This window comes from Suhomyces tanzawaensis, assembly GCF_001661415.1.
Source record: "Suhomyces tanzawaensis NRRL Y-17324 unplaced genomic scaffold CANTAscaffold_2, whole genome shotgun sequence".
NCBI lineage: Eukaryota > Fungi > Ascomycota > Pichiomycetes > Serinales > Debaryomycetaceae > Suhomyces > Suhomyces tanzawaensis.
Genome location: NW_017963637.1, coordinates 75,267 through 100,441, shown reverse-complemented (window position 1 = coordinate 100,441; position 25,175 = coordinate 75,267). Strand labels below are relative to the sequence as shown.

At 45.2% G+C, this 25,175-nt stretch overlaps 12 protein-coding genes and 1 non-coding gene across 13 annotated transcripts; 5 read left to right on the top strand and 8 right to left on the bottom strand.

Annotated features, from left to right (window-relative positions):
- Nucleotides 1–394: 394 nt before the first annotated feature.
- Nucleotides 395–2,011, top strand: AIP2 (D-lactate dehydrogenase; the record flags this gene model as incomplete). The annotated part of the gene is made up of 1 exon (XM_020209504.1): nt 395–2,011. One exon carries the CDS (start codon nt 395–397, stop codon nt 2,009–2,011), a length of 1,617 nt encoding a protein of 538 aa, XP_020065606.1.
- Nucleotides 2,012–2,087: 76 nt separating this feature from the next.
- Nucleotides 2,088–4,391, bottom strand: CANTADRAFT_151171 (long-chain-fatty-acid CoA ligase). The gene has a single exon (XM_020206339.1). It carries the CDS (start codon nt 4,323–4,325, stop codon nt 2,163–2,165), a length of 2,163 nt encoding a protein of 720 aa, XP_020065605.1. The 5' UTR covers nt 4,326–4,391; the 3' UTR covers nt 2,088–2,162.
- Nucleotides 4,392–6,931: 2,540 nt separating this feature from the next.
- CANTADRAFT_151128 (uncharacterized protein) lies at nt 6,932–7,790 on the top strand. Its single transcript, XM_020206336.1, has 2 exons — nt 6,932–7,152; nt 7,201–7,790. Exons 1-2 carry the CDS (start codon nt 7,150–7,152, stop codon nt 7,384–7,386), a joined length of 189 nt encoding a protein of 62 aa, XP_020065604.1. The 5' UTR covers nt 6,932–7,149; the 3' UTR covers nt 7,387–7,790.
- CANTADRAFT_t84 lies at nt 6,978–7,049 on the top strand. Its single transcript has one exon. It is a non-coding gene; the product is annotated as a tRNA-Met (tRNA).
- On the bottom strand, nt 7,678–10,038 carry CANTADRAFT_32498 (uncharacterized protein; the record flags this gene model as incomplete). The annotated part of the gene is made up of 3 exons (XM_020208458.1): nt 7,678–7,860; nt 8,062–9,842; nt 9,888–10,038. Coding segments are annotated over 3 exons (2,115 nt in total), but the record flags the coding sequence as incomplete, so codon positions are not given.
- A 995-nt stretch (nt 10,039–11,033) lies between these two features.
- Nucleotides 11,034–11,528, bottom strand: YAH1 (adrenodoxin; the record flags this gene model as incomplete). Its single annotated transcript, XM_020211448.1, has 1 exon — nt 11,034–11,528. One exon carries the CDS (start codon nt 11,526–11,528, stop codon nt 11,034–11,036), a length of 495 nt encoding a protein of 164 aa, XP_020065602.1.
- A 179-nt stretch (nt 11,529–11,707) lies between these two features.
- Nucleotides 11,708–12,410, bottom strand: VTI1 (v-SNARE protein; the record flags this gene model as incomplete). The annotated part of the gene is made up of 2 exons (XM_020209177.1): nt 11,708–12,270; nt 12,317–12,410. The coding sequence occupies 2 exons, from the start codon at nt 12,408–12,410 to the stop codon at nt 11,708–11,710; spliced, it is 657 nt and encodes a 218-aa protein (XP_020065601.1).
- Nucleotides 12,411–12,743: 333 nt separating this feature from the next.
- On the top strand, nt 12,744–14,454 carry CANTADRAFT_151014 (uncharacterized protein). The gene is made up of 2 exons (XM_020206334.1): nt 12,744–12,850; nt 12,920–14,454. The coding sequence occupies exon 2, from the start codon at nt 12,946–12,948 to the stop codon at nt 14,005–14,007; it is 1,062 nt and encodes a 353-aa protein (XP_020065600.1). The 5' UTR covers nt 12,744–12,850; nt 12,920–12,945; the 3' UTR covers nt 14,008–14,454.
- On the bottom strand, nt 14,294–17,473 carry CANTADRAFT_47940 (uncharacterized protein; the record flags this gene model as incomplete). Its single annotated transcript, XM_020209528.1, has 1 exon — nt 14,294–17,473. The coding sequence occupies one exon, from the start codon at nt 17,471–17,473 to the stop codon at nt 14,294–14,296; it is 3,180 nt and encodes a 1,059-aa protein (XP_020065599.1).
- Nucleotides 17,474–18,431: 958 nt separating this feature from the next.
- CANTADRAFT_151019 (uncharacterized protein) lies at nt 18,432–19,005 on the bottom strand. The gene has a single exon (XM_020206335.1). It carries the CDS (start codon nt 18,929–18,931, stop codon nt 18,602–18,604), a length of 330 nt encoding a protein of 109 aa, XP_020065598.1. The 5' UTR covers nt 18,932–19,005; the 3' UTR covers nt 18,432–18,601.
- Nucleotides 19,006–19,308: 303 nt separating this feature from the next.
- On the top strand, nt 19,309–21,022 carry CANTADRAFT_25009 (uncharacterized protein). The gene has a single exon (XM_020207295.1). It carries the CDS (start codon nt 19,476–19,478, stop codon nt 20,796–20,798), a length of 1,323 nt encoding a protein of 440 aa, XP_020065597.1. The 5' UTR covers nt 19,309–19,475; the 3' UTR covers nt 20,799–21,022.
- On the bottom strand, nt 20,901–22,520 carry USO5 (Uso5p; the record flags this gene model as incomplete). The annotated part of the gene is made up of 1 exon (XM_020209175.1): nt 20,901–22,520. The coding sequence occupies one exon, from the start codon at nt 22,518–22,520 to the stop codon at nt 20,901–20,903; it is 1,620 nt and encodes a 539-aa protein (XP_020065596.1).
- A 942-nt stretch (nt 22,521–23,462) lies between these two features.
- CANTADRAFT_48404 (uncharacterized protein) lies at nt 23,463–24,980 on the bottom strand (the record flags this gene model as incomplete). Its single annotated transcript, XM_020209576.1, has 1 exon — nt 23,463–24,980. One exon carries the CDS (start codon nt 24,978–24,980, stop codon nt 23,463–23,465), a length of 1,518 nt encoding a protein of 505 aa, XP_020065595.1.
- Between the last annotated feature and the right edge of the window lie 195 nt (nt 24,981–25,175).

Sequence of the window (25,175 nt, the reverse complement as noted above, 5' to 3'; positions counted from 1 at the left end):
TACGAATTTTTCTGGATTTCAGTGGTACTGTTCTCATTTCTTTCGTTTCGGGCTCCCTGGTACCATGCCAACACCAACTGTGCACTGCACTCAGTCTGTTCTACGCACCACTAATGATACGAGTCAGTGCGGCTATTACCATTAATTATTCACTAACTGTGGAGATCTGATAACTTATTCCTCTCCAGCCTAGGATAGTCCGATACTGCCAAAAAACGATATCTGCTCCTTTTCGACCACTATGCTCTGGAAGTAAACTACTGCTGAGCACTGTAACAACCTCACCCTCTCGCTGTGCCATCGCAGAAGACTTGTCTCTTCCCGTTGGCCGGTAGCGCGCGCTCCACCACCATTTATCCCCAGACAACAAATTATGACTCTTCACCATCTACCAATGCTCTCCCTAAGAAGATCCTTACGAGGTGTCCGTGGTGTCTCGCTGTATATTGCCCCATCCACCAGGGCCGTAGCCAAGGGTTTGGCTGCCCAAGCGGCTCGCCGTACCGCCGTCGCTGCCCCCTACTCTACCAAATCGGTTGCATTTACCGCCGACACCTATGGCTCCAAAGTGTCCAGAGACGAAAAGTACAAGAAGTTGGACGACGCCGACACTAAGTACTTCGAGTCAGTGTTGCAGGATACCAACGGACTCATCACTGATGCTGACGACCTCTTGTTCTTCAACGAGGACTGGATGAGAAAGTACCGTGGCCAGTCCCAGCTTGTGTTGAAGCCCAAAACCACCGACCAGGTGTCCCGCATCTTGAAGTACTGTAACGACAACTTGTTGGCAGTCGTCCCTCAGGGTGGTAACACTGGCTTGGTGGGAGGTTCCGTGCCGGTGTTTGACGAAATCATCATCTCGCTCAGCAACTTGAACAAAATCAGATCGTTTGACGATGTCACCGGTATTTTGAAGGCCGACGCTGGTGTCATTTTGGAGAATGCTGACCAGTACTTGGCCGACAACGGCTACATCTTCCCGCTCGATCTTGGAGCCAAGGGTTCGTGTCATGTTGGAGGTGTGGTTGCAACCAACGCTGGTGGGTTGAGATTGTTGAGGTACGGTTCTTTGCACGGTTCTGTGTTGGGATTAGAAGTGGTTTTGCCTGATGGAACCATCTATAACTCCATGGACTCCTTGAGAAAGGACAATACTGGCTACGACTTAAAACAATTGTTCATTGGTTCCGAAGGTACCATTGGTATCATCACCGGTGTGTCCATCTTGTGTCCTGCCCGTCCCCAAGCATTCAACGTCGCTCTTTTGGCCGTATCCTCCTATGAAACCGTGTTGAAGGTGTTCGCTGGTGCAAGAAGAGAATTATCCGAAATTTTATCTGCCTTCGAATTCATGGATGGAAAGTCCCAGATCTTAGCTAGACGTCACTTGAAGTTAGACCATCCTATCGAAAGCGGTGAATACCCATTCTACGTTTTGATTGAAACCTCTGGATCCAACAAGGACCACGATGACGAAAAGTTGGAAACATTCTTGGGTAACGCCATGGAAGAAGGTTTGGTTGATGATGGTATCATTGCCCAAGACGAAACCCAACTCCGCAACTTGTGGTCCTGGAGAGAATCTCTTCCAGAGGTTACCGCTTCTGCTGGTGGTGTCTACAAGTACGATGTCTCGTTGCCATTGGCTGACTTATACGGGTTGGTTGATGCTGCCAATGAAAAGTTGGTGGAGGCAAATTTGGCTGATTTGGATGACGAATCCAAGCCAGTTGTGGATGCCGTTGGTTACGGACACATTGGTGACGGTAACTTGCACTTGAATGTTTGTACCAGAGTGTACAGCAAGGAGATTGAGCAAGTTTTGGAGCCCTTCGTCTATGAATGGATCAGCGAAAAGAAGGGTTCTGTTTCCGCAGAGCACGGTTTGGGTTTCCAGAAAAAGAACTATATTGGATACTCCAAGAACGATGTGGAAATTGAGATGATCAAGGGCTTGAAGAAGCACTACGATCCTAATGGAATCATGAATCCTTACAAGTACGTTTGATTGGAACTACTACGTCTAGGCATCGAAAAACACGAGCCCCTTGTGAGCTGAGAAGCATGGAACATTTATTACAAAAGGTCTATAGTCTAAATTGTGGTCTTAATAAAACGCATTAGAGAAATATTTGTAGTCCAAAGCTCGGTTGACGGGATTACAACTTGGAGCCCTTGACCAAAGATCCTTCTTCGTACAAGTTTTTGAAAACCTCCTTGAAAAACTTGGCGGCCAATGGTCTCTTGATCTTCAAGGTTGGAGTGACGATGTCCCTTTCGACTGTCAATGGCTCGAAGTCAACAAAAATGTTGTGCACCTTTTCAAACCCTTGTAACACACCACCAATACTTTCGTTCATATCCTTCAAAAGAGCAGTTTTGTGTTTTGGGTCCTTGAAAAACTCAACAATCTCCTTTTCATTGGTGATGGTGACACCAAATTTCTTGGAGATGTATTTTTCAATGGTAGCAGGATCCAAACCAACAACACCCACCAAGTAGGTTTGCAAGGGGTCACCGTGAACGTACAATTGGGACACCACTGGGAACCTGTTGAGGTATGCGTTCTCGATCTTTTCAGGCATGATGTACTCACCCTGAGCCAACTTGAAGAAGTTCTTGACTCTGTCAACAATGTAGATTCTACCGTTGGTAGGGTTGACGGTGGCAATGTCACCAGTACGGAACCAGCCTTCGTCGTCGAACGCCTTCTTGGTCTCCTCGGGGTTCTTGTAGTAGTGGGAGAAGATTTGAGGGCCTCTGAGAAGAATCTCACCACTTGGACCCTGGGGCGAGTTGGCAGTGTAGTTCATTTCTGGAACCTCACGGAGTCTCATTTCAGTGGTCAAGCAGATAGGACCACAAGATCCGGGGTTGGCTTCAAACTTCAACGACGAACAGACACCAGCAAAGGATTCGGTCAAACCGTAACCTTGGGAGATTCCCACGCCAAGAATGGCCTTGAGGAACTTAAGGGTATCAGGAGAAACGGGAGCGGAGCCGATGGTGAACATTTCCATGTTGCCGAACCCAAGCTTCAGACGGAGACGGCCAATCAACCTGTCGTAGAGAATGTGGTGTCCTCTGGCGTTGTCTTCCTTTGACTGCAACTCCATCTTCTTCTCGACCGCCTTGGTGAACAAGTACTTCAAGATAGGGCTCTCGTCGTTGTTGACGGTCTGGGCCTTAATTCCGGCCTCCATCTTGGTGTAGACTCTGGGAACAAGACTGAGGACGTGAGGGTCCAAGTTCTGGACATCGTCCAACAACGTCAATGGCGAGGTTGACTGGGGGAACCCAATGGCGTACCCCATGAAGAGCGTTCCGAGCAAGTTCATTCTCTGGAAGATGTGGGCCAATGGGAGGAAGCAGTAGGTGGTGCCCTTGTCGGCCGAGGTCATGTTACTGAAGCAGAAGGTGACGGAGCTCATGGCGTTTGCATGGGTCAACACCACTCCCTTGGGGTGGGCTCCCGTGGTTCCCGAAGTGAAAGAGATGGTGTAGACCGTCTCAGGCTTGGGGGGAATTTCAGGGAGAGGGTTGATTTCTCCCAACTTCTCCAACAGCTTGAAGTCGATGAGGGAGATGCGGTTGGCCTTGGCGAGCTGGAAGAGGTCGCTGTCGTGGGCGACGTCTAACGCCTCCATCGACACCACCAGGATTAAGCTGGCCAAGCTGTCTTGGTACTTCTGCTTCAACTCAAGGATGCTTCTGACCTTGTCCTTGGAGCAGATCACGATGGGCGACTCGGTCAACTCGAGGATGTAGTTGGAGGTGTCGGGGCCCAACGTGGAGTACAACGCGGTGTTGGTGAGCGAGTACGACACGCACGCCAAGTCGGTCAATGCCCATTCCTCTCTGTTCGCAGAGAAGAGGGTGACGATGAAAGGCGATTCCGTAGCGTTGGGATCATATTGGATGCGTGCGTGAGCTTCCGAATCCGTTCTGTAGGGATTGTTCTGTAAAACCCAAAAGATACCAGCTCCGATGTCAGTCTTACGTTTGTGGGCGTTGTTATAGTCGTTGAACACGTAGTCGCCGAAGGTGCCGTCAGCAAGCTGTTCACGGGTGCCGAAACAGCGGTCGGGGCCGTTGACCTGGGCCGAGTGCTCGAACAACTGGTGCAAGGTGGTGATGGAAGGGTGCACGGTGGACACCAACTTGTTGGGGGAGTAGGCATTGCGGTACACGGCCGAGTGGCCTGGTTTCTGACTTCCTGGGATGGGCACCGCGTTGGCGGTGGACGTGGGGTCCCATGGCAAGTTCAGGCGAATGACTTTGTCGACGTACACTGCGTCCTCTTTGATGATCGATTGCGACATGATAGGCTGGATCTCGGAAATCGGTTCGCCTGGCCTTCCCCAGGCTTATATAGTCGCTGGGTCCCTCGGCATGAGCATGGTGGGGCAGCTTGCGCGCGACTGGGCCCGACACTCACCCGAAACCCGTTAGCACGACCCTGATTTGCGTGAAGATCTGGGGTACGTCTGGCAGGGGGAGATCCAGATCCCGGGAAGGTGGACCTCGTGGTCAGTGGTGTGGTGCACATCCATGGCCCACATTCAAGGCCCACTGTGGTGGATTCGTGCCTGTCATTATTGGTGCTCTACCCCACATTCAACCCGCATGTCAATTGGCAGGCCAAGCCGGAACGGTGCATTGCGTCGGCGTCGGCGTCGGCACCGCAGCGACATACTACCGTTGCCGAGAGACAGCAGTAGTGTCGGTACTCAGTCTCATGCGTTTCCCCTCATCCATCGACCCCTCATGCCGGAGTTGGTATTTCCGGCACATGGCCCTGTGTGCAGCCACAATGCAGTGCAACGGCTTTGGAGCACCAAACGAAGCTCAGATAGAAGTGCCCGGGCAATCTGGCCGGGCCTGGCTGGTCCTGACTGGCCCTGACTGTTGCTTCCAATCTACATGTAAGGGATCTAGTTTCACTCTATAGACCTCCAATTGCCCACCCTCCTGGGCCCCGATTACCCCATCCTCATCTGATTTTGTATTCTCGTGCCAACTCTATTTTGCAGTTTCAGCCCTCGAGATTACTATCTCGGGAAATTACTGGCGCTGGCCTGCCAGTGATATCGTCACGCTGATCAGTAAATTATCCTCCCTGCCCCGCTAACGGGGCTGCTTGACAGCGGGGCCGGCAGATATGCCTACAGTTAGAATTGTTTAAGCTCTATTACTTGCATACAGGAACACCCGTACTGCTAATATGAGCGGTAATCTTCACAAGCACTTCGTGTCCTGGACAAAAGGAACCCTTTCCAGAACAGTTTCTCAGACAATACTGTTAACGAGTTGTGTATCACCCTATCGCCCTAGATCTAATGTTTGAGGGCACTGGCTTCAATATAACGAAACAGTACTTCTAGGAACGGTGATCGATGCCGCAATGAGCTACAAGCTATATCTATCTGTAAGTATTGTCTCTTTCTCGTAAGGTGCAAACCCATGGCCCTAAAGTTTATCCCTAGTCCATCCAAACTCACAGTATAGTAGAAATTTCGGACCTGGGCTTAGAGTATAAAGCTCTGGGTCTCATTCCAGCGAACTTGTCATAAGTTTCCCAGTTGCAAGTAACGAAACCTCCAAAATCTTCTTTTCTGTGGAGACTAAATTGCTTGTAAGTAAGAAATAGGTGTCTTATCTGAGTAGCGTACTTTTGGGTTCGCTAGCATTAGTAGAGCTACTTCGCCATAAGTAAGTACAGAATTTTTGGGAGCTAGGTACCTGGTGCCTCTTATTTAGCTATTTCTTAGGTTTTTAAAGCCTCTCTAGATCAAAGAAACACTTGAATACTGTTTTATATAAGGGATGAAGAAGAATTATGGGTATGTTCGTGGGGCCATTTCTGACTCAGGGAGGGTAATTGTGTTACTTCTGTGATACAAAGTGACTCATAATAAAAAGTGTTTGGTTAAAAGCTTTCAATTTTTGATTTTCGACCAGTAAAACTGTAATTGGTGGAAGTATGAAAGCTTATTATGCTTTAGAAGAAAAACATAAACCAGCAATGTTCGATGAGGATTCACCAATAACGTAAAACGAGTTCGGACGGACGAATTGTTCTAGTTGAAGGTCTTACTATTCTGCTTGTCTATTCTAATCAGCTATTATAGTGAATTAAATAGCTGCGTTTGTGGGTAGCTATCAAACGTGTCACTTGATTTTTTGCTTCTAAAAATTAAGTTTGGAAGTAAAATAGATTTGGTAACATGAATACCAAGAGAGGAATATACTTAGATTGGGTTAGAGTTAAGTATAGCTTTCCTATCTATGACTACTTTTTGCTCCTTAGGCATTTAATTTTTTTTTTTTTGCTAATGGGAAGGATATTATAATCTACTGACTATATACCTATTGCAATGGATAACACACCATTATGNTCAAACCGTTATAATTTAATTAATTTTTGAATTCAATTTTGTTTTTTGATGATTTTTTGCAACTTGGTGCGCAACAAAAGGCACCTTGTAGAAGCAGCTCATGTTAGATAAGATTTTCATTAGGAAATTTGGCTGGACAAGAAGAAAGACAATTGGGTGGTGGTTGGAGGACGAGCATGGGCCTCCCCTTGTGCTCGTCGTTGTACCCATAACCTCCAAAGAGTCTTAATCAACTTGTCCAATTTGATGATAGTTGTATCTGAGAAAATAATCAGCATTAAACCATCAACCTAAATTTCGCTGTGTGAAAACCCTACTCTTCCTCTGAGTACACCCGTCAGTTGTGAGATTCATTCTTAGTGAAGGGAAGTAATTTTTAGATTTTTCTTTCTATATGTCCATAAAGTTTTCTAAACCCTTGACAGGAAGTACCTGGAAGAAACTATTATATCGCCATATCCATAAAAAAGTACTAACTCTTCACAATAGGGCGTAATTACGGAATATCGCATTTTGAAAATTTAGGAACTCTCATTCTCAGTATATATTAATTGAATTATATTCTTTCAACAAATCAGCGCAGTAGCGAAGTGGAAACGCGCAGGGCTCATAACCCTGAGATCCCCGGATCGAAACCGGGCTGCGCTAATTTTTTTGTTCTCACCGTCGACTAAGTACTGCATACAATGAAGCCTCGATTTAAGACACGTAACTTGATCTACTCGTTATCGATAACACAACAGTAACAATGGTACGTACCACCCATCCTAGCACCAACTAGTTCTTACCTAACATATAGGCCCTCCAAACTCCAAAGCAAAGAGCTGCTAATGCCAAATTTGCCAAAAAGAACACCAACAAGCAAGGTAAACCAAGAGATGTGGCTGTGAAAACCGAATTTCCATTGCCAAAGTCCTGGATCTTCGTGTTATTGTTCTTAGTTTGTGGAGGTGCTGTCTTGGAGCTCATTAGATTCTTCTTTTAGGAGCAGGTCATCCTAGCTGGCCATCCGTGCCTGCCTCATCTTGTCTGTACTATACTCAATACTACAATCGGTTTCATTTTTCATTTATAAATCCCTTCCAGTAAATCAAACGTGTAAACATATAAAAAGGAGTGAAATTCGCTCCTGGTGTAGCTGCTAGGACCACTAAACATTCACCAACGGCTTATCTGGTGCATCCTCCTCTTGATCTATGTATATATTCTTTATCTCGGAATAGCTGTTGTCGTAGCATTGCTCTTCCTTATCTGTATCTTTTCTTTTATCGACATGTATCTTTCTACCTGGTAATTCGTTTCCAAACTCTTTAAATACTTCGAAGAACAAATCTCGATCATCACCTTCTCCGTCGAATTCAAAAGTTTCGAATACAATGTTTGAGCTGTTGATCAAATTCGAAAATGGAGAACATGTTTCGATTTCCGCCTGGGACAAAGGAATTACCAGCTTTGATTTCTGGTGAGTTTCCGTTTTTACCGGCAAAGGAGTAGATATTTCTTCATTGCTTGCCACTTTCACAGGTACAATATTCTTTTTTGAAGTGTTGGTGTTGAATGTGAAAGGCTGCTTTGCTTGTACATGACCAAATGTAGTTGCTTTACTGGTCTGAAATATCGGAGTACTCGCCGGCTTCGGAGCACTAATCGTTGGCTTGACTTCGGTACTAGGCTCTGCTTTGTCAAAGCACAAATTGGGCAAAACTTCTTTGGCTGTAGGCTTATCAGGTAAGCTATACTTGTAAAAATGGCGGCCGTTCAATGTGGAGATCAACTTCAATTGGTTGTTCTTGTCAATCACTGCCAATTGGTTCATCTCCTCCTTATTAACTGACTTACTCGAGTTGCTTGCCCCTGCAATATTGTTGATAGAAGCTGCACTATCATCATTTGCAATCAAGGGTAAGGCAACAAACTTTTTCGCTCCAAACGAGGGAAGGATCCATGAGTCTTCTAGTTGATCATCTTCAATAGCTTTCTTTGAACCCTTTTTGTGACTGATGGACTCCGAGAGATAGTTTGTGTTAAACCAATGTACTGAACCAGTAGATTTCGTAATACAACCAAATCCTGAGTTTGTAAATTTCGCAGTGAATTCATTGTTTTTAGCCCCATGCCTAATTGTATTGGAAGACTTGGTGGGTTTATAGTCGTAAAAGTTGTTTGTGAACCAAAAAATATCCTCAACTATAGCAGAAGTTTTGCCTCTTGTAAACTTACCAAGCAAAGATACTTCTGTTGGCAATCTGTATAGATCCCACAAGAATAACGAGTCTCCCCGCAGGTTTGAGTTTACTAGTTGCAAGTCATTTGGGGATAATGATAATTTCGAAACCCCACCAGGAGGTTTAAAAATTCCCAAAACTTTATCGTTTGATAAATCTAGAACTTTGATTAATTGGTTGCTGTTCGGTTTCAAACTCCTAGTTGAATTCTGTACGGAGGACGCCGTTGAATACAATAACTTACCCATTGCTTTGCTGACCGTGTTCAAGGATATATCATGGGATTCGTGGCTGGTCTCGTTATGCTTTGGAGATTTCTTATCGGAATAATATGACTTCATTTTTGATGCACTAATCTCAGATAATTTGAAAAGCCCATCCAAAGCAGAATTAGAGAATGTTGATATGAATTTGTTCAATAACGGACCTGGTGGAGGCAACTTAACTGGGGTGAATAAAGCACTGTGTTTCTTTTTGTGAATATGGTCACCTGGGTCAGGATAGTTGGTGATAATTGGATCAATGACCGAACATTGAGTGGTCGTTTTCTTTTCCCTAGTATTACTGACCGCTCTGAGGAACTTGTACTCTGTCTTCACAGGGGAATAAACGAGCCAATCATTGACTATATCAAAGATCGGAGTCCCATCTTCATCACAACTAGTCTTCAACAAAATCTCCGACTCTTCTAGGGAGTCATAGGGACTATCGAGGACAATTGGCTGGCACGAACTCTTTCTGATAGAGTGCAACGCGCTATCGGAGTTGGGGTGGCATATCTTATCGTTCTGAATCCTTAAAAGAATAATATAGCCTAGGTCATTTGCTACCAACAAATTGGAGGGAGATTTCTTAATGTGATATGTCTTGGACGGGAAAAAGTACAGTTTCTCTTGCGTGAGTTGGGCTGCTCGTTGTGGCGAAATCAGATGATTCTGTATTTTGACATGATCTTCGTCTGGAATCAAAAGAATGACCGAGTAACACTGATCACTCTCGTTGGAAAAGACAGCAAAGTTCAGAGGAATGCCATCGTAGTCAAGCGACGTCTGGTAGTGCAAAAAGAGGGTATCGCTGTCCGATTGGGCGTTTGGAGACCGCCAGGACCACACCTCGAGAATGTTCTTGGTGGGATAGAAAAGAAGGGTATCCCCCTGGGAGCCGAAAGCAGACAATGGCAACGCCTCGCTGATGCCTGCATCAGAAGTAGTGGTGTCTTCGTGGCCATTGGCACCAACAGCTCCTTCTGGGAGTCTTGGACCGGTATTGCCGCTTGCACCCTCGTGGGAGCCAGAGGCCACAGTGGCCGACTTGATCTTCTTCCAGGCTGCAGACGCGGAGCCGAGCTTGTAGCCCTTGCGGAGATTGGTGTGGCTGGCGTTAGTAAGGTCAATGGGTGGTGGTGGGCGTGGAGCAGATACGTACACTTTGTTGAGCTTGATGTGGTGGTTATAGTCAGACATGGCGAAAGAATGGTGGTGGGGCACTGGTGAGGAAGCAGGGGCAGCGGGCAAAGTAGAAGAGGCGATACACGGTAAGAACTACCTATGGCCTGCCAAAACTACTATTACTACTGGTACTGCTGAGGGTAAAGATGTGTGTGTGTTTGAGGGTGACTCTTATCAGTGCCCACACGTGAGGAGGGGCACACGTGATGCGATAGTGATAAGGCGTGGGGCACAGGGAGGAGGGGCGGGAGAGTCGCGAGGTCATGCTGGTAATGTTGGGCGTGGGGGCCTGGTATGGTCTCGGCGGAGGGGTGGGGGTGGCAATTGGGCTCCGCTAACTGCGGAAGAGCAGCGGGAATGCCGGAGCTTGTCATGGTAGCAAAAGGGGGTTCCAAGCCTCGTGGCGGCAGTGAACGGCAGTGGCAGTCGCACCACTCACAACGGGGCATTATGGTTCTAGCGGAGACACGCAAGGGGAGCTCGCACGGCAGTGGACTCCCACGGTGGCAGGCCGCGCGTTACATGGAGAGGAGCTCGCTGGGCATACATTCAAGCAGTGGTTGATTTATTACACTCCCTTTCGATGATATCAACCAGAGTAATAAGAAAATTATAACCTGGGGTAGATTATCAGGTACTTAATTACGATCGAGTAATAATAATGGACCAGTTGCTGTAAAAACAGGTAGTGAAATTGATAATGATCTCGTGGTGGTGGTAGTGGTAGTGGTAGTGGACGGCACGTTGGACCCTGGCGCGAACTGCCAGGATTAGACAACCATGGCATACGCAACGTCGCGGTGCCGCACCTCGCCAGCCCACCACCAGTAATCAAGAATGCGACTATAGTGAATGGCCAGGCCCATCTGGCCCACACACACACCAGCTACAACCCCTCGACTTGTTGGCCTTTCGGCCTCGCGTATGTACAAATTTATTTGCTATGTATATGAACTGAATCAGCTGAAATCCTTGGACTGGAGATTTCTGGTCATGGCAGGCAATGCCACTCTGATCCCGTCTAGTTTCTTGGTCATGATGATCTGGCACCCCAATCTGGAGGTCTCAGTCAACCCGAACGCCAAGTCCAACATGTCGTTTTCGTCATCATCCGGCTCGGGTATCTCGTCGTAGAACTCGGGATCCACAACAACATGGCAGGTCGAGCAGGCACACGAGCCCCCACAGGCACCCTCCATATCCAAGTTGTGGGCCTGGGCGATGTCCAAGATATTGTCGCCCTCAGCCACCTCGTAGGTGAATTGCTTACCGTCCTTGGTGATGATGGTGCAGTGGAGCTCTTCGCCAGGTTTGGGCTTGTGCAAATGTCCGTGGAGCAACGGCCTGTTTTGGTGGAAAGACCGGGCAATCAGTATGGTGGGAACCGTGGCCCAGGGTCTGGTGCCAGCTCTGGCCAACCCTGAGCTTATCAAACGTGAGGAGTATCTGAACATGCTGGTGAAAGATCCGCCACTGGTCAAGTGAAAACTAGAAATTTTATGTTGCTTACGTAAGCAATGACCTTGACTCACGGCCGCGATTCCTGACTCAGGCCAGGTTGACTCACTGGGCTACACCATGGAATACACTGTCTAGATTGGACTTCGTAACTACTGGGCCGCTCGGCAGCCGGCTACCAGAACTTGCTGGCAAGCACCAAGAAAATCAACAAAATCAACACTGCGATAATGGCGTAGCTGATGAACTTGTTGGCAGTCAACCTCCTGCTCATCGACTTCAACGTTCTCATCGACTTGTCCACGTAATTGTCTGCAGTCAGGAGCGTGTTTCTAGCTCCGCTGATCTGCTCCCTTTGAGACCTCAAGTCGTTGAGGATGTTTCCTCCAATGGACTCGGTTTCCAATGCGATCCGCTGACTGTCCTGCAATCTTTGCGAGGATCTATCCAACGACGAGTTGTTGTTCAAGAGCTGGCGGCGCTGGTCATCGTGTAACCCTCCGGACTCCTCGTCTCGGTACCTGCTGCCAAATAACTCGTTTCTGTCTTGGTCGTCTAGCAAATGCTTCAATTCCGCCTTACTGTCATCGATCTGGGATTTGTACTGGCGTATCTTGGCATTGTATGACGATCTTTGGTTGCTGGGTAAGTTCTGCACCTCTATTCCCATTTGCTCCAACACTTCCAACCCCTCATCGGTGGCGGATTCGATGGCTCGTAAATGATTCTTCCGTTGTTCTGATGTTAGCATGGCCTTGTATTAATCCTCGCTTTCAATACATACCTCCGTTTGCAGAAGATGCCTGGGCCAAGTTTGACTTGGCCTCTTGCAATGCGAGCTGGAAATCGGACTCGTATATCTCAAATAAGTCAGACATGATTGATGTAACTTTAGTCGCCACGATTATCCCTTTTCATACTGCGTGGCCATGTGACCTTACACGTGCCGCTGCCCATATCTTGGTACATATATGCAAACGACATTGTGAAAATAACGACATTGCGCCAGACACGACCGATTACGAACATTGGTATAAGGAGTCGTTTACGGTCCAGACCTACGAAAAGAAGGGATAAAGGGGATAAACCCAATACCTAAAACCCCGAAAGAAGCAGAGGACGGTGAACGAATCTGGAAATAAGACTAACGAATCAAGTAGAAACTCAACAGTGTCGAGAATTTGAGACGGAGAATATGGGAACAAACCCCCGAGACAATACGTGAGAAAGAAAAGATGCTTAATATAAACTAGCGGTAATTCTCAATGATTTATCGAAGTGCCTAGTAGTAGTAGACTGTGTGTTAAAATATCATTATGTATGTACTAACAAATAAAAGTCTTGTGTTTCTTGCCTGCACACTGAATCTAGAAACTAACAGATAAAGAGTCAAAATAAGTGTCCTAATCAAAAATGTCTCACAGAATCCATCTGGCCTCAGTCCTGAGTGATGAAACTGCTGTTTGTACAGATAATGCTTTTACTAGGGATAAGTCCGTTAACGAAACAATTGACAAACGACTCGAAAATTTGAAGTTAAAGATAATTGAGTCAAATGACGAATTTTCAGGTAATGATGCACCAAGAGAAGCCCCAAACCCAAATTATCCGAAAACCCGGAAATATAAAACGACATTAGAGGTTGTTAATACAAAGGAATTAAGGGAAGATGCTAGGGATGACGCTAAGATCGTGTATGACAATTTCTTCAAAAACTTGCCTAGGTTGGATGATAACAACATAAAAATATTAAGCCAATGGCAAAGTGCATTAAACTACATTCTTAACCAAATGCCTGGTTTCAAATGGATGATCCAAAACAATGGAAAGGAGGCTACGCCTATTAACCATAAGATCAGAAATCATAAGGGAAAGAACGCTGAAAGATATTTCATTACTTATGATGCCACTCTAGAACAGCGTCTTGAGGGTAACGCAAAAATCATAAAGGATTTGGACAGAATGTCTTTTAATAGTGGTCTCGCTTGGATTAACCTGGTCATCGAAAACAAGACCGATAATATTCTAGAATACCAAGCTTTGGAGGTGATTAAATGGAAAGAGAGAAAAATCTTAAGAAAGCATACTGCTTCATCCGAAGATGCCCGAAAGAAAGAAATCGAACATATTGCTCCCGTCGAGTTAATCACATTTATTCTGATACAAAATAAGTATGAATCTTATCACGGCTACCTAAGTCATCCTGAACAACGAGGAAATGATACTGCCGTGATAGAACAACTTGTCAAGGATTATAAGGCATACTGGAGCGAAGATAATGATACCTTACTTGAAGAAATTATGACTAGGTGTGGAGTCCTGGATATAAGTAACGAACTGACAAAAAGGGCAATGAGAGAATATGGGAGAACAATTAAAGCCAGATACCTAAAGCTCGATGTTAGTCATGAAAAAATCATAGGTAATCGTTTTCTAAAATGGAACAGGGCACCACCCAAGAAGAGGTTAGGATAGGTTAGGATAGTCAGAATGGCAAACACAGTAAAGCACGGATCGATGATAATATTAAATGCAGATAACAGTCTTGTTCTCAAAGAGTAATTTTTCTTCTATCTTCAGGTTCCTACACAAAGCCACCAAGATTGTCACCTCACTAATTATAACATCCATGCTTTATTGTCGTACTCTGCCTTACTTGTTTATTTCTCGCTCTCCGGGCATTAGTTCGGACGACTTCTCTGCCCACTAATCCTTATCTACTAGTTGCAATAAAAACTGTACAATATCTCTATATCTCTACCTAGTCACGGTGTCTGGTTTCGAATTCGTCACCAGAAACATCGTTAGGATCTTCATCCTCCTTCAATTTATACTTCTGGAATGCGCTCTTGATTTGACTCAATAATTCATCATCAACAGCGGCATTGGAGTCAATTGACCCTCTAGAATTGGTTGGAACCAATTCTTCCAATTCGTCCTTCAAGCTGGTACCTTTTCCGTAGTCACTAGTTCTTCTTGCGGCGCTCACATTGGAATGATGAGTAGATTCGTCGTAATCAAGATCCAAGGCATTAACGGTTAAGTTCAATAAAGACTTTCCGGACTTTCTTCTTTGCAATCTTCCGGGGAAAGGACCAGACTTGGGGTAGTATTGTTTGATCTTCTCGTTACTATCTTCTTCCTCTTCGTCAAATTGCTTGGGGTGAGTACTGTTGTGGAGGAACACAGACGAACGTGGGGTTCTAGGAGTCCTTGGAGTCTTGGGGATTCTACAAGAAACACCGTTGTCGTGGATCCACTTGGCCACCACCGCAGTCCAACCACACTGATGGGAAGCACCCAACCCTCTACCAGTATCAGCATCGAAATATTCGTAGAATGGAACATAGTCCTTGAAGTATGGGTCCTTATTCACCATTTCGTTTGGCCCGTTACATGCTCTGATACCATCTTCATCAGGGATGAACAAGTGCATCAATCTGTGTTGAATTTCTTGGGCGCATTGTGCCAAGTTCAAGTAGTCACCCGATCCCTTTGGACACTCGACCTTCAACTCAGGTCCGTAGTACAAGTAGAATCTTTGAAGGGCCTCAACCAACAAGAAATTAACTGGGAACCAAATTGGACCTCTCCAGTTCGAGTTACCACCAAACATTCCCGAATCAGACTCACCTGGTAAATATCCAACAAAATACTTCTCACCATTGACCTCCATTTCGAATGGGTGGTCCTTGTGGTACTTGGACAACGATCTAATACCGTAAGGTGATAAGAATTCGTCTTCATTCAACATTTTGTCCAAAATTGCCAAAAGTCTGTCCTTGTTGACCAATGCTAAAAGTAATCTTTCCCCAACACCACGAGTTTCCATGGAAGCGATATTTCTCTCAGCAATTGGCTTGACGTTGTTGATGAACCAGTCGACTCTCTTCTTGAATCCTGGGAATCTTTCCAAGATTTCAGGTTCCAATGTTAAGGATGCATAAAGTGGAATCAAACCCACCAATGATCTGACTGGCAAAGATTGAGAATGGCCCTTGCCGTAACTGATAGCATCGTAGTAGAACTGATCTTTTTCATCCCATAAAGAGCTCTCTGTTTCACCTGTTTCACCTTCACGGGCACCTCTATAACTCATAGCATCAGAAATCAAGATGAAATGCTCGAAAAACTTCGAAGCAATGTTTTCGTAAACTGGTCTGGTCTTGGCCAATTCAAGGGAAATGTTTAACATTTGTAAACAGAAGAAGGCCATCCAGCCAGTAGAGTCTGCTTGTTCCAAGTGACCTCCGGTTGGCAATTGTTCAGAACGGTTGAACACACCAATGTTGTCTAAACCAAGGAATCCTCCTTCGAATACGTTGTTACCATTGGCATCCTTTCTGTTGACCCACCACGAGAAGTTCAACAACAACTTGTGGAACACTCTTTCCAAGAAATCGATATCTTCCTTACCATACATCTTTCTTTCGATCTTAAAAATTCTGTAGGCCGACCAAGCGTGGACCGGAGGGTTAACATCAGAGAAGTTCCACTCATAAGCAGGAATTTGACCATTTGGATGTTGGTACCATTCTCTCAAGAGTAAATCGATCTGGTTCTTGGCAAAGTATGGGTCAATCATGGCAAATGGAACACAGTGGAAAGCGGTATCCCACGCAGCAAAAAATGGATACTCCCACTTGTCTGGTAACGATAAAACGTCATTGATATACAAATGCTTCCAATCTTCATTTCTACCATTTGCTCTGTTTTCTGGAGGCTTGGGGGTGTTAGGATCTCCACCAGACCAGTAATGATGGACGAAATTGTAGAACTGCTTTGTCCATAACAAACCGGCAAAAGATTGTCTCTGGACTTGTCTCAATTCATCACTCATTGGCAAAGGACTGACTTTCCAGTAGAAAGCATCAGCTTCGTCTTGACGTCTAGCAAACACTTGGTCGAATTCGTACTCATCGATTTCTTCTGGGGACTTGCTGAACTTGTAACGGAGGGTGACGTAGTCTCCTGGTTGGACACCACCATTCTCGTCGAATGCAAACCAGGCAGCAGTCTTAGTACCAAATTTTTCGGGGTTGACAGCCTCCTCGTCGTGGTCGATGACGTAGTCGTGGAACGCATCTTTGACATATTTGTGCTTGTTTGGTTGGTCGTACAATCTCTTAGTGTTGGTTTCGTTTTCCGTAAACAATAACTTTGGCTTGACATCTGGTGAGTTCTCGGTGGCACCTGGAGCTGGGGCAAATACAAAGTACTTGGTGCCGAATTTTTCGTGTTCGACCTTGACGGTGAAGTCATCGTGCTGAGACACTTTAGGCTTGGAAATCTTGGATTCCTCAGAGCCCCAAGCCCAGGTGTTTCTCAACACGAGATGAGGCAAAATGTGCAATGGAGCCACTTCTTTGCTTCTGTTGTAGGCGGTGATTCTGAAGTAAAGCTCTTCTGGCTCGTCGTCACCCTTGGCCATTTCGAACACCACGTCGAAGTACTTGTTGTCTTTGAACATGTCGGTGTCGGTGATTTCGTACTCGTCCTCCAAACGGGTTCTCTTGGCGTTCTCGTCCACCAATTGCTGGTAGGGAAACTTGCCTTGAGGGTACTTGTACAAGTACTTCATGTAGGAGTGGGAAGGGGTATTATCGAGGTAGTAGTAGAGGTCCTTGACGTCCTCACCGTGGTTTCCCTGCGAGTTGGTCAATCCGAACGCCTTTTCCTTCAAGATGTCGTCCTTCTCGTTCCACAATGCCATGGACATACACACGAATTGACGGTTATCGGACACTCCAGCCAACCCATCCTCTCCCCATCTGTAAGTTCTGGAGCGGGAGTGCTCGAATGGAAAGTCTGACCAGGCGTCACCGTCGTGGGAGTAGTCTTCTCTAACTGTGGCCCACTGTCTTTCTCCGAGATAAGGGCCCCATCTTCTGAAACGATAGATCTGCAACCGTTCCTCTTCTTTGGTGAGTTTGGTTGGCATCTTGGAAAATTGATAGTCTGCCATGGTGGGCGGGGTGGAGGCGTCTATATATATATATTGTAGACTTGGCGGTATAAAATTTTAGGTTGGTATCGGGGTCCGATTGTTCAATTGTACCGGGTAGCGCGTGTACCAATATTGGGCCATTTTAGTCGGAGCTGTGCATGGCGCCTCCTCCGCCAGCGATGGGCCAACCGTGCAATTGGCAATTTGGGGTTATCGGGCCTGGCTGAGGGCCCATTGCCGAGGACGCGGGTTGGCCATTGCTAGGAGGCTGTCTTGTGCAATGTGCCATGGCTTAGGAGCGGGTGCCGATAGTTGCTGATATCCCCTAATCAAATTGACCCCACTGAGTGCGGCCTTCACTCGCAGGATTGCTACGCCAACAATGCGCGGACTACTGGGGGGCAGGGGGGGACACGTAGGAGGACAGTTAGGGGCACCCTTAGGGGGTACCAACAACGGGCTCGCGGATGTGGCTATGGAGTACCTGGCCAGGAAATTCCCGATAAATCAGCACCGTTTATCGGCACGGTGTAGCCGTCTCGATTGCTCTTTGCTATCAAGATGAAAAAATATCTGAACTTTAACCACACAGATGTCCGAACAACCCGCTCTACCCGCCCCCTCCATTGGCCACGGTGGCTGCCAGAGTTGCTCTTCACGTGCCCAGTGGTGGCATGGGCATGCCAGGGCATTCCAGGGCATTCCACCCATGAACTATCCACTGTGAACAGCAATTGTGCCCATCAAATGCTTGGGTATGGCCTCAAAACCCAACATATCTAGCGAAAACCTAAACTATTTTTCCGCACCGAACTATTCACGGAGCGCACTATTTTTTAGCAGCCAGGGCACCACGGCCCGCACTTGGGCTCTGGTTCTGTTTAGCAACGGTCGACTAGGCCGTGCTGGTTCGTATGCTGCAAAAGCATTTTTAGAGAAGAAAGCGGGGCACTTCTGGGACCAAATTTAATTTTGTGGAGTTCAGTGAAAAGTGATTTACACAAAAAACGTCAATTGGATTGTCAACGGTGAGCACAACTCGGATCAATTCCTCGAAACCTATCTTCCCAGTTGGGCATGGTAAATCATATACAATCGAAGGTAAGAAAAATAATTGGAGTTTTAGTTTACCAGGTTGCAAAACCTAAATTTACAGGGATGGAATTTGACCGTAATTTCTACAAGCACTAGTCTCTTCTCGTCTGGACTTTGATTTTTGTTGGAGAATTTCTTAGCTTGCAAAACCCAAAATAAGAGCTGCGCCAGGGTCCATGACCGGAACTGTTCGATCCTAAGCACAAAGAATACTCTTCGGTCAAAATACTCTTTCCATGCATCATCTAATAATTCTCCTCGTAGGATACTTGGCGCAAAATAAATGATAGGATAACTGATGAACTCACCAAATTGTGATATGTTGTACCCAATTATCTCCACCTTACTAGAACTCATTGAAATCCTCTTTTATACTCCTATGGAATGTGCTCCTTTCGATTGGTACTATCAAAGAAGTTGCATGTGGTCATGTTTCTTACGAACAATATTTACATTCAAAATGCATAAATTTTGTAAAAAGTCCAAAAATTGGAAATTCGCAACTTTAGCACAAATATACCTCTTAGAATGGAGAATGGAACATTCCGAAACCTGGAATCTCCCCAGCTAAGGTACCCATTAGTAAAAACACGGCCCAAAGTTCCTAAGTCTTTACCATATCCATACTAAAAACACTACTACCCTTGACACTATGACACCTTTGTCTAACACAAGCGCGTTATGTGCAGGTCACGAAACTCTCACCGAAAATACAGACAACCGCAGCCTATTACGCTTCCGATTGAATCAGTCAAGCGCGTGCCAGGCCCAATCAATCATACCCGATCACGTCTCCACAACTAGGGATTCTTTTGTCGCTGGTCTAGTTTCTTCCACGCCTTTATTTCAACCGCTGGCCCAATAGATTGGAGTGGCTTTATCACATTAAATCAATCTTTTCATGTCGACACAAACAGCTGTGGCCACTGCATCATCTGTTCCAATCACAGGAAGTGCCACAGATCTTTCGGGCTCAGTTGCCGCGCTGACTCCACCATCCGCCCCTGCAAAGAGCACGAATAAACGTCTAGAATTGGAGACCCTTATACGTGAATTCCAGAACAAGTTGGGGAATAACTGGGAGAAGTATCATGAAACACTCTCGCTTTTCTTGATTGGAAAGCTTTCGCGTAATGAATTCGTCCAAACGATTACTCCCATACTCAAAGATGGCTTGATCAAATACCATAATAAGTTATTACTTTTCAACTTTGCAAATTCTTTGAAAGATGGACCACTTGACTTTTCCAATGAGTTTGCAACATTTTGGAACAAAAAGGCTCAAAAGACTACCAAGGTGAAGTCAACTCAATATGAAAAGTTCAAGCAAAATATCATGGGCTTGCCTATTAGAGAACGGAGAAGAATAAAGAACATAACTAGAGATAGTGGTAAAAAGGGGAAGTTGAGCTCAGGAATAACGTTGACAAGACATTCTCTTTTGCCAAAAATCCCGATGATCCAAGATAAAGAACAGCAGCAATTGCAAGTGAACAACTTAGTGCAATGGCAACAAGATGTGGTCAACGGTATTAATACGCCAGTAGCAACCCAGAATTATGAACTTCCAGACTATGACAACTTATCGAAAAGACTTTTGATGACAATGAGAGAGCATGGATTAACTGGTGGATTGAATCCCCAAGCAATGGAAGTGATATTACTAGGATTGGAGTCGCATCTTAAAAGTATAGTTGAGAGTGCAATTGATATTGCAAAATACCGAGAAAACAAGTATACAAATAATGACTACATTCCGTTGGAGACTAAGGATAGTGGTGGCGAGCCTCTTAAAAAGCGTAACTTCACTCAGATGGAAAGTGATTCATCCAAAGACATAACATTGAACATAGAAGACTTATACGATACTTTAGAGATGTTTCCACATTTGATAGAACCATGTGGTCCCAAGTATCGTTTGTCTAACGTTATGCTCGATAACGATGACTCAATTCCCCACAAACTAGACTACGAATTACCCCCCAGGCATGAGGTATTACCAATTGCATCAACTACAATAAATCCTCCTATAAATGGAAGTGCAGTCCATAGCTTGAATGGAGCTGTTGATGCTAAATCTTTCAATGGCCCACTCAAGCAAGAAGATATAAAGGAGGAAAAAACAGTAGCCAAACCCGCTCAACCACCAGTTAGACCAGATTCACATATAGGTACTACGGATGAACTCAAATGGGTCTTACACGATCTCATTTCAACTATGTGAGTCTACAAAAATCTCGTTCCAATCATCCTAAACAAAAAATTCAACCTTGTATTATTAACCCATCATAACTATCACTATAAGTATAAGTATAACCTATTTATCTCATTTTTTTTTATAAGGTGAATCAATTGCTTTGATTCTTTCAAGTGAATTGATAAAGCTGGAATTTTTCTCATCAACTTCATCATTAACGTTACTCATGAATAAACACTTGCTGTTAAGGTAGGCATAGTTAAACATCCTAAGTAGGCCTGTATTACTGTTTTTGTAAGAAAATGATTTCAAGTATTCGGTTTGTAAATCCAACGAATTTGAAGTGATATCAACGAACAACACATCGCTTTGTATACTCTTCGTTCCTTTAATGCCACTAACGCTGATAATGTACAAACTAACATTCTCAGTGTTGTCATTTATGTGCTTAATAATTCTCGTAAACTCTTCAACATCGTCAATGATCATTTCTTGCGATGGTATTTGTTTCAAGCAATTGAACCCAGAATCCAATGAGAGGTCTTTCATCGAATTCAACAAGTCCATTATCTTGTTACTATTGTTGATTGTGATACTCTTGAATCTAAAGTTGAATTTCCATTGGGTTAATTGTTCACATTTATGAAGGAGATATTTGTAACTATTGGTAATTGAACCAACAAGTAGATTTGGTTGTTTTATGCCATTGAAAATGATGGACACATTATTACCAGTAATGCTGCTTTTTATAAGATATGAGAACTCACTAGATATGTCGTCAACGGAGGCTGTATTAGTGAAAATCTTGTTGAATGGAGTGTCATTAGTCATGTCTATCTCATGCTTGTTGTTATATTTTAGGTACACTCTGATCTTATTTTCGTTATCCATGATAGAATTTTCCAAGATCATACGTTGAGTATCAAACTTTACCTGTTTGGCAAAGGCTTTAGAATGAGTCGATTCTGCATACCTCAATTTTTCATTCCATTGCAAAGTTTTTTGTTGAGTATCATTCAATCGTTCGTCTATGCTAGTGAGTGACTTCAATAATGTCGATTTCATGGCGGGATAATCATTCATTCTTGACTGAATATCTGTGATCAAGGAGGTAGATTCTTCATTTCTTTTTAGTATCCCATCAACTTTGGATTGTAGATGTGAAAGCTGAGTATTTAAGTCGTTTAGTTCTTTGTCCTTATTTTCGAAGATCAAAGATAGTTTATCAGTTTCTTCCTCTTTTGATGCGACATATGCATTTAGATCCAGCTTCAACGCCTTCGACTCTTCATTGATTATAGCCTGGTTCTTTTCTTTGATCTCGTCCAATTGAGTCTCTAAGGTTATTTTCTTTTCCAAAAGCCGTTCTATTTCGTGTAAAAGATCATCATCTCGATACTGCTCCGCATTTTTGACTTCCGACTGTAAGTTGAACTTCAACTCGTTAAAATCATCATCTAATTTCACCTCAAGCTCCTGTACCTGCAAACTGAGCATTTGCTCCAAGTGTGCTTTCTCTTTTTCTGAAGTTTCGATTTCTCTTTCTAGAGTACGTTTGTTGCTAACAGATTGGTAGTTAACATCTGCGATTCTGTGACGGACCTTCGCCTGTTCCCTAACAATGGCATCGATCTCGTCCCGGAGATCTTCTATCTTTTCAGACAATTGGATAACTTGAGTCTCCAACGTGTGCAAGTCTACACCATGTGAGGTCTTCGGGGTGATGTTCGCAGGAAGGTGTTGAGGCATAGCATGATTGTGTTCCACATGATTAGTCAATGATGCCTTGAGCCTGTTTTTGATGCTTAGACAGGTATTTATGTCTACTATTGACTTCGGCGCCTTGACTCTTGACGGAGCTGCAGGGATACTGCTCGGCCTTGCTGAGTCTGTGCTTGTTGTTGGTGGCTTTCTTTCGGAAAGCATGCCTATCAGTGAATGTCGTCTCTTTTCCAGGGCTGGAGGAGGTATATTTGTGTATATCTCTGAGAGTGGCCTCTTTCGAGGCTGATCCACAGAGTCACTCATTGGCGTTGGTGTTAGGAAGGGCTAGAGATGGTGTTGGGTCTGTTTCTAGTGTGCTTCAAAAAGATAAACAACGCGAGAAGGATTACATAAGCCGATTTCGCAACTAGTGCGAGAATCTGGAGGGAATACTCAGAAGTATCGTACCTAAGAAATAGAAGACTACAATCTAGATCTAATTACTGCTTGAAGTATGAATTAGTATATTGACTGAATATGTAAGAGTATCAACTTTTTACACGTATTTGTGCAAGGTAGCTGTGAAGTAGTAAGGGCTTGTGGTAAGGATGCACAAAGAAATTACTGGTTTCTTATGCATGGATTTGAGTACTTGATCATGCTACTTGATACTCCACAATGTCTTGAAGTAAAACGTGAATAATCCCTGTTGTTGTGCTATGAAGTTGTACTAATCTTAATAAAGTTATCCTGGTGGCTGGAGGGAGTACGGTGGGAATTGGTTGTGCTTGATGTAAGTGCGCTAATTTTCGCAGTAATTATTTTCTCAGGAAAGCCATTTTTCACATTTAATTTGGATATACCAACAACAAATCGTAGTTCAGTTATTGATTCATATTTCTGAATCGATAAAGGCACCGTGCTATGTTCAGAACCATGAACTACCCTGAACTACAAAGATCTACCCAATAACCGCATTAATTATCTCTATAAAGAATCTATCGAAGGACCCGAAGTTTCAAGCTTTTCGTCCTCCTCAATTGTTCCCACGGTGTCGTCATGTTGCAAGTATATGAAAATCAACGAAAACAACACCCCCAAGCCAGCAACACCAATACCGAAGTAAAGTGCCGCTCTGTAAGTTTTAAGAATCGAATCGATCGAGGTTGGATCTGGCTGGGTGGATCTGACTTCGAGTTCGACGGTGGTGGCTATTCCCAAGAATAACGACACTGAATAGTTTACCACCGTGGACACCAAGGACCCTGCCATTCCTTGGTGGTGGTATGGTAAGTAGTTCGACAAGATGATGGCTGCAGCAGGGAAGCTCATATCCATGGCCCAGCAGAGAATGAACATTTGACCCATGGTCATACGGTAGTACGACTGCACCACAGGCGTCACCGAAAGAACGATGCAACCGCACATGAAGCAGACAGACGAGAAGCAAATGATGTACGAGGGTTTGGTTCTGCTGATGATTACCGACACGATCATAGAAGCGATGACTCCCAACACGAGGAAGGGAATGTAGGAAAGACCACCCTCAATTGGGGTGTAGTGGCGAAGGTTCATGACGAGGTTCCAGTAGTAGTACTGCCACACTCCGAACGAACCCCACCCGAGCCCCATACAAAGGAGCACCAAGCCGATCTTAACGTTGAAGATAGATGCGGGAAGTAATGGCGATGCTACCGTTCTTTCGAGGTAGAAAAATCCCACAATCAATACCACAGCGAGAACCAACAACACGATGATGTAGGGGTTCTTCCACCCGACCACAGGGCCCTGGTTCCACACGAAGTTCAAGAGGATCAAACCACACACACCCGTGCAGGTTCCAAGCACGTCGAGCTGGTCCCAAGCCTGCTTCCAGGTGTATTTGTTGGCGTTGAGGTTGGGGGGAATGTAGTAGATCAGAAGCACTCCGAAGATGAAGCACACAATGGCCAAAATCCAAAACGCCCAGGGCCACCAAGCCAATTGTGCCACCACGGCAGCCATGAGAGCGCCTATAGTGGCACCGGTGGGTCCACTGGCACCCACAAGGCCAAACGCCAAGTTCTTACGGGAGCCGTTGGGGTACACGCTGCCCAAAATGCCCATGGCACAAGGCAAGAGAAGGGCAAAGCCAATTCCGTGGAATGCTCTGCACACGATGAAGAATATCACTGAGTTCAGGTAGGTGGAAAGCCCTGTGACCAACGACCACACAGTGCACCAGAACCAGCCGATGGTGAAGATCTGCTTGAGGCCAAAGAGGTCGCCTAAACGGCCACTGACGAGAATGAAGGTACCCACGGTGAGGGCAAATGACCCCATAAACCACACCTTCTTGGTGTCGTCCACTTGGTTGCCGGGGCCAGCAAACGAGTCGAGCACCAACTCCATGGTGCTGAGGGACATGGTGATTCCTCCCTGGCAGAGGAACTGGGCCATGCATGTGATGAAGATGAGGATCACCTCATGGAAAGCGGTGGAGAAATGGGCAGGTCTAGGATCCATGATGACGGTGAGAAAACAAGCGAAAGAGGGCAGATGGCAGCGCTTTTAGCCTGGAGCCCCAGTGAGGGCATCGGAACCCAGACTGGTATCGGCGGTATCTGATGTGCGGATGTTCCCAGAGGGGCAATGGTGACAGCACGAGCCGGGGCCTCGGCGACCGCCGAGCGCCTGTCAGTACTGCGGTTGGGATGCGGG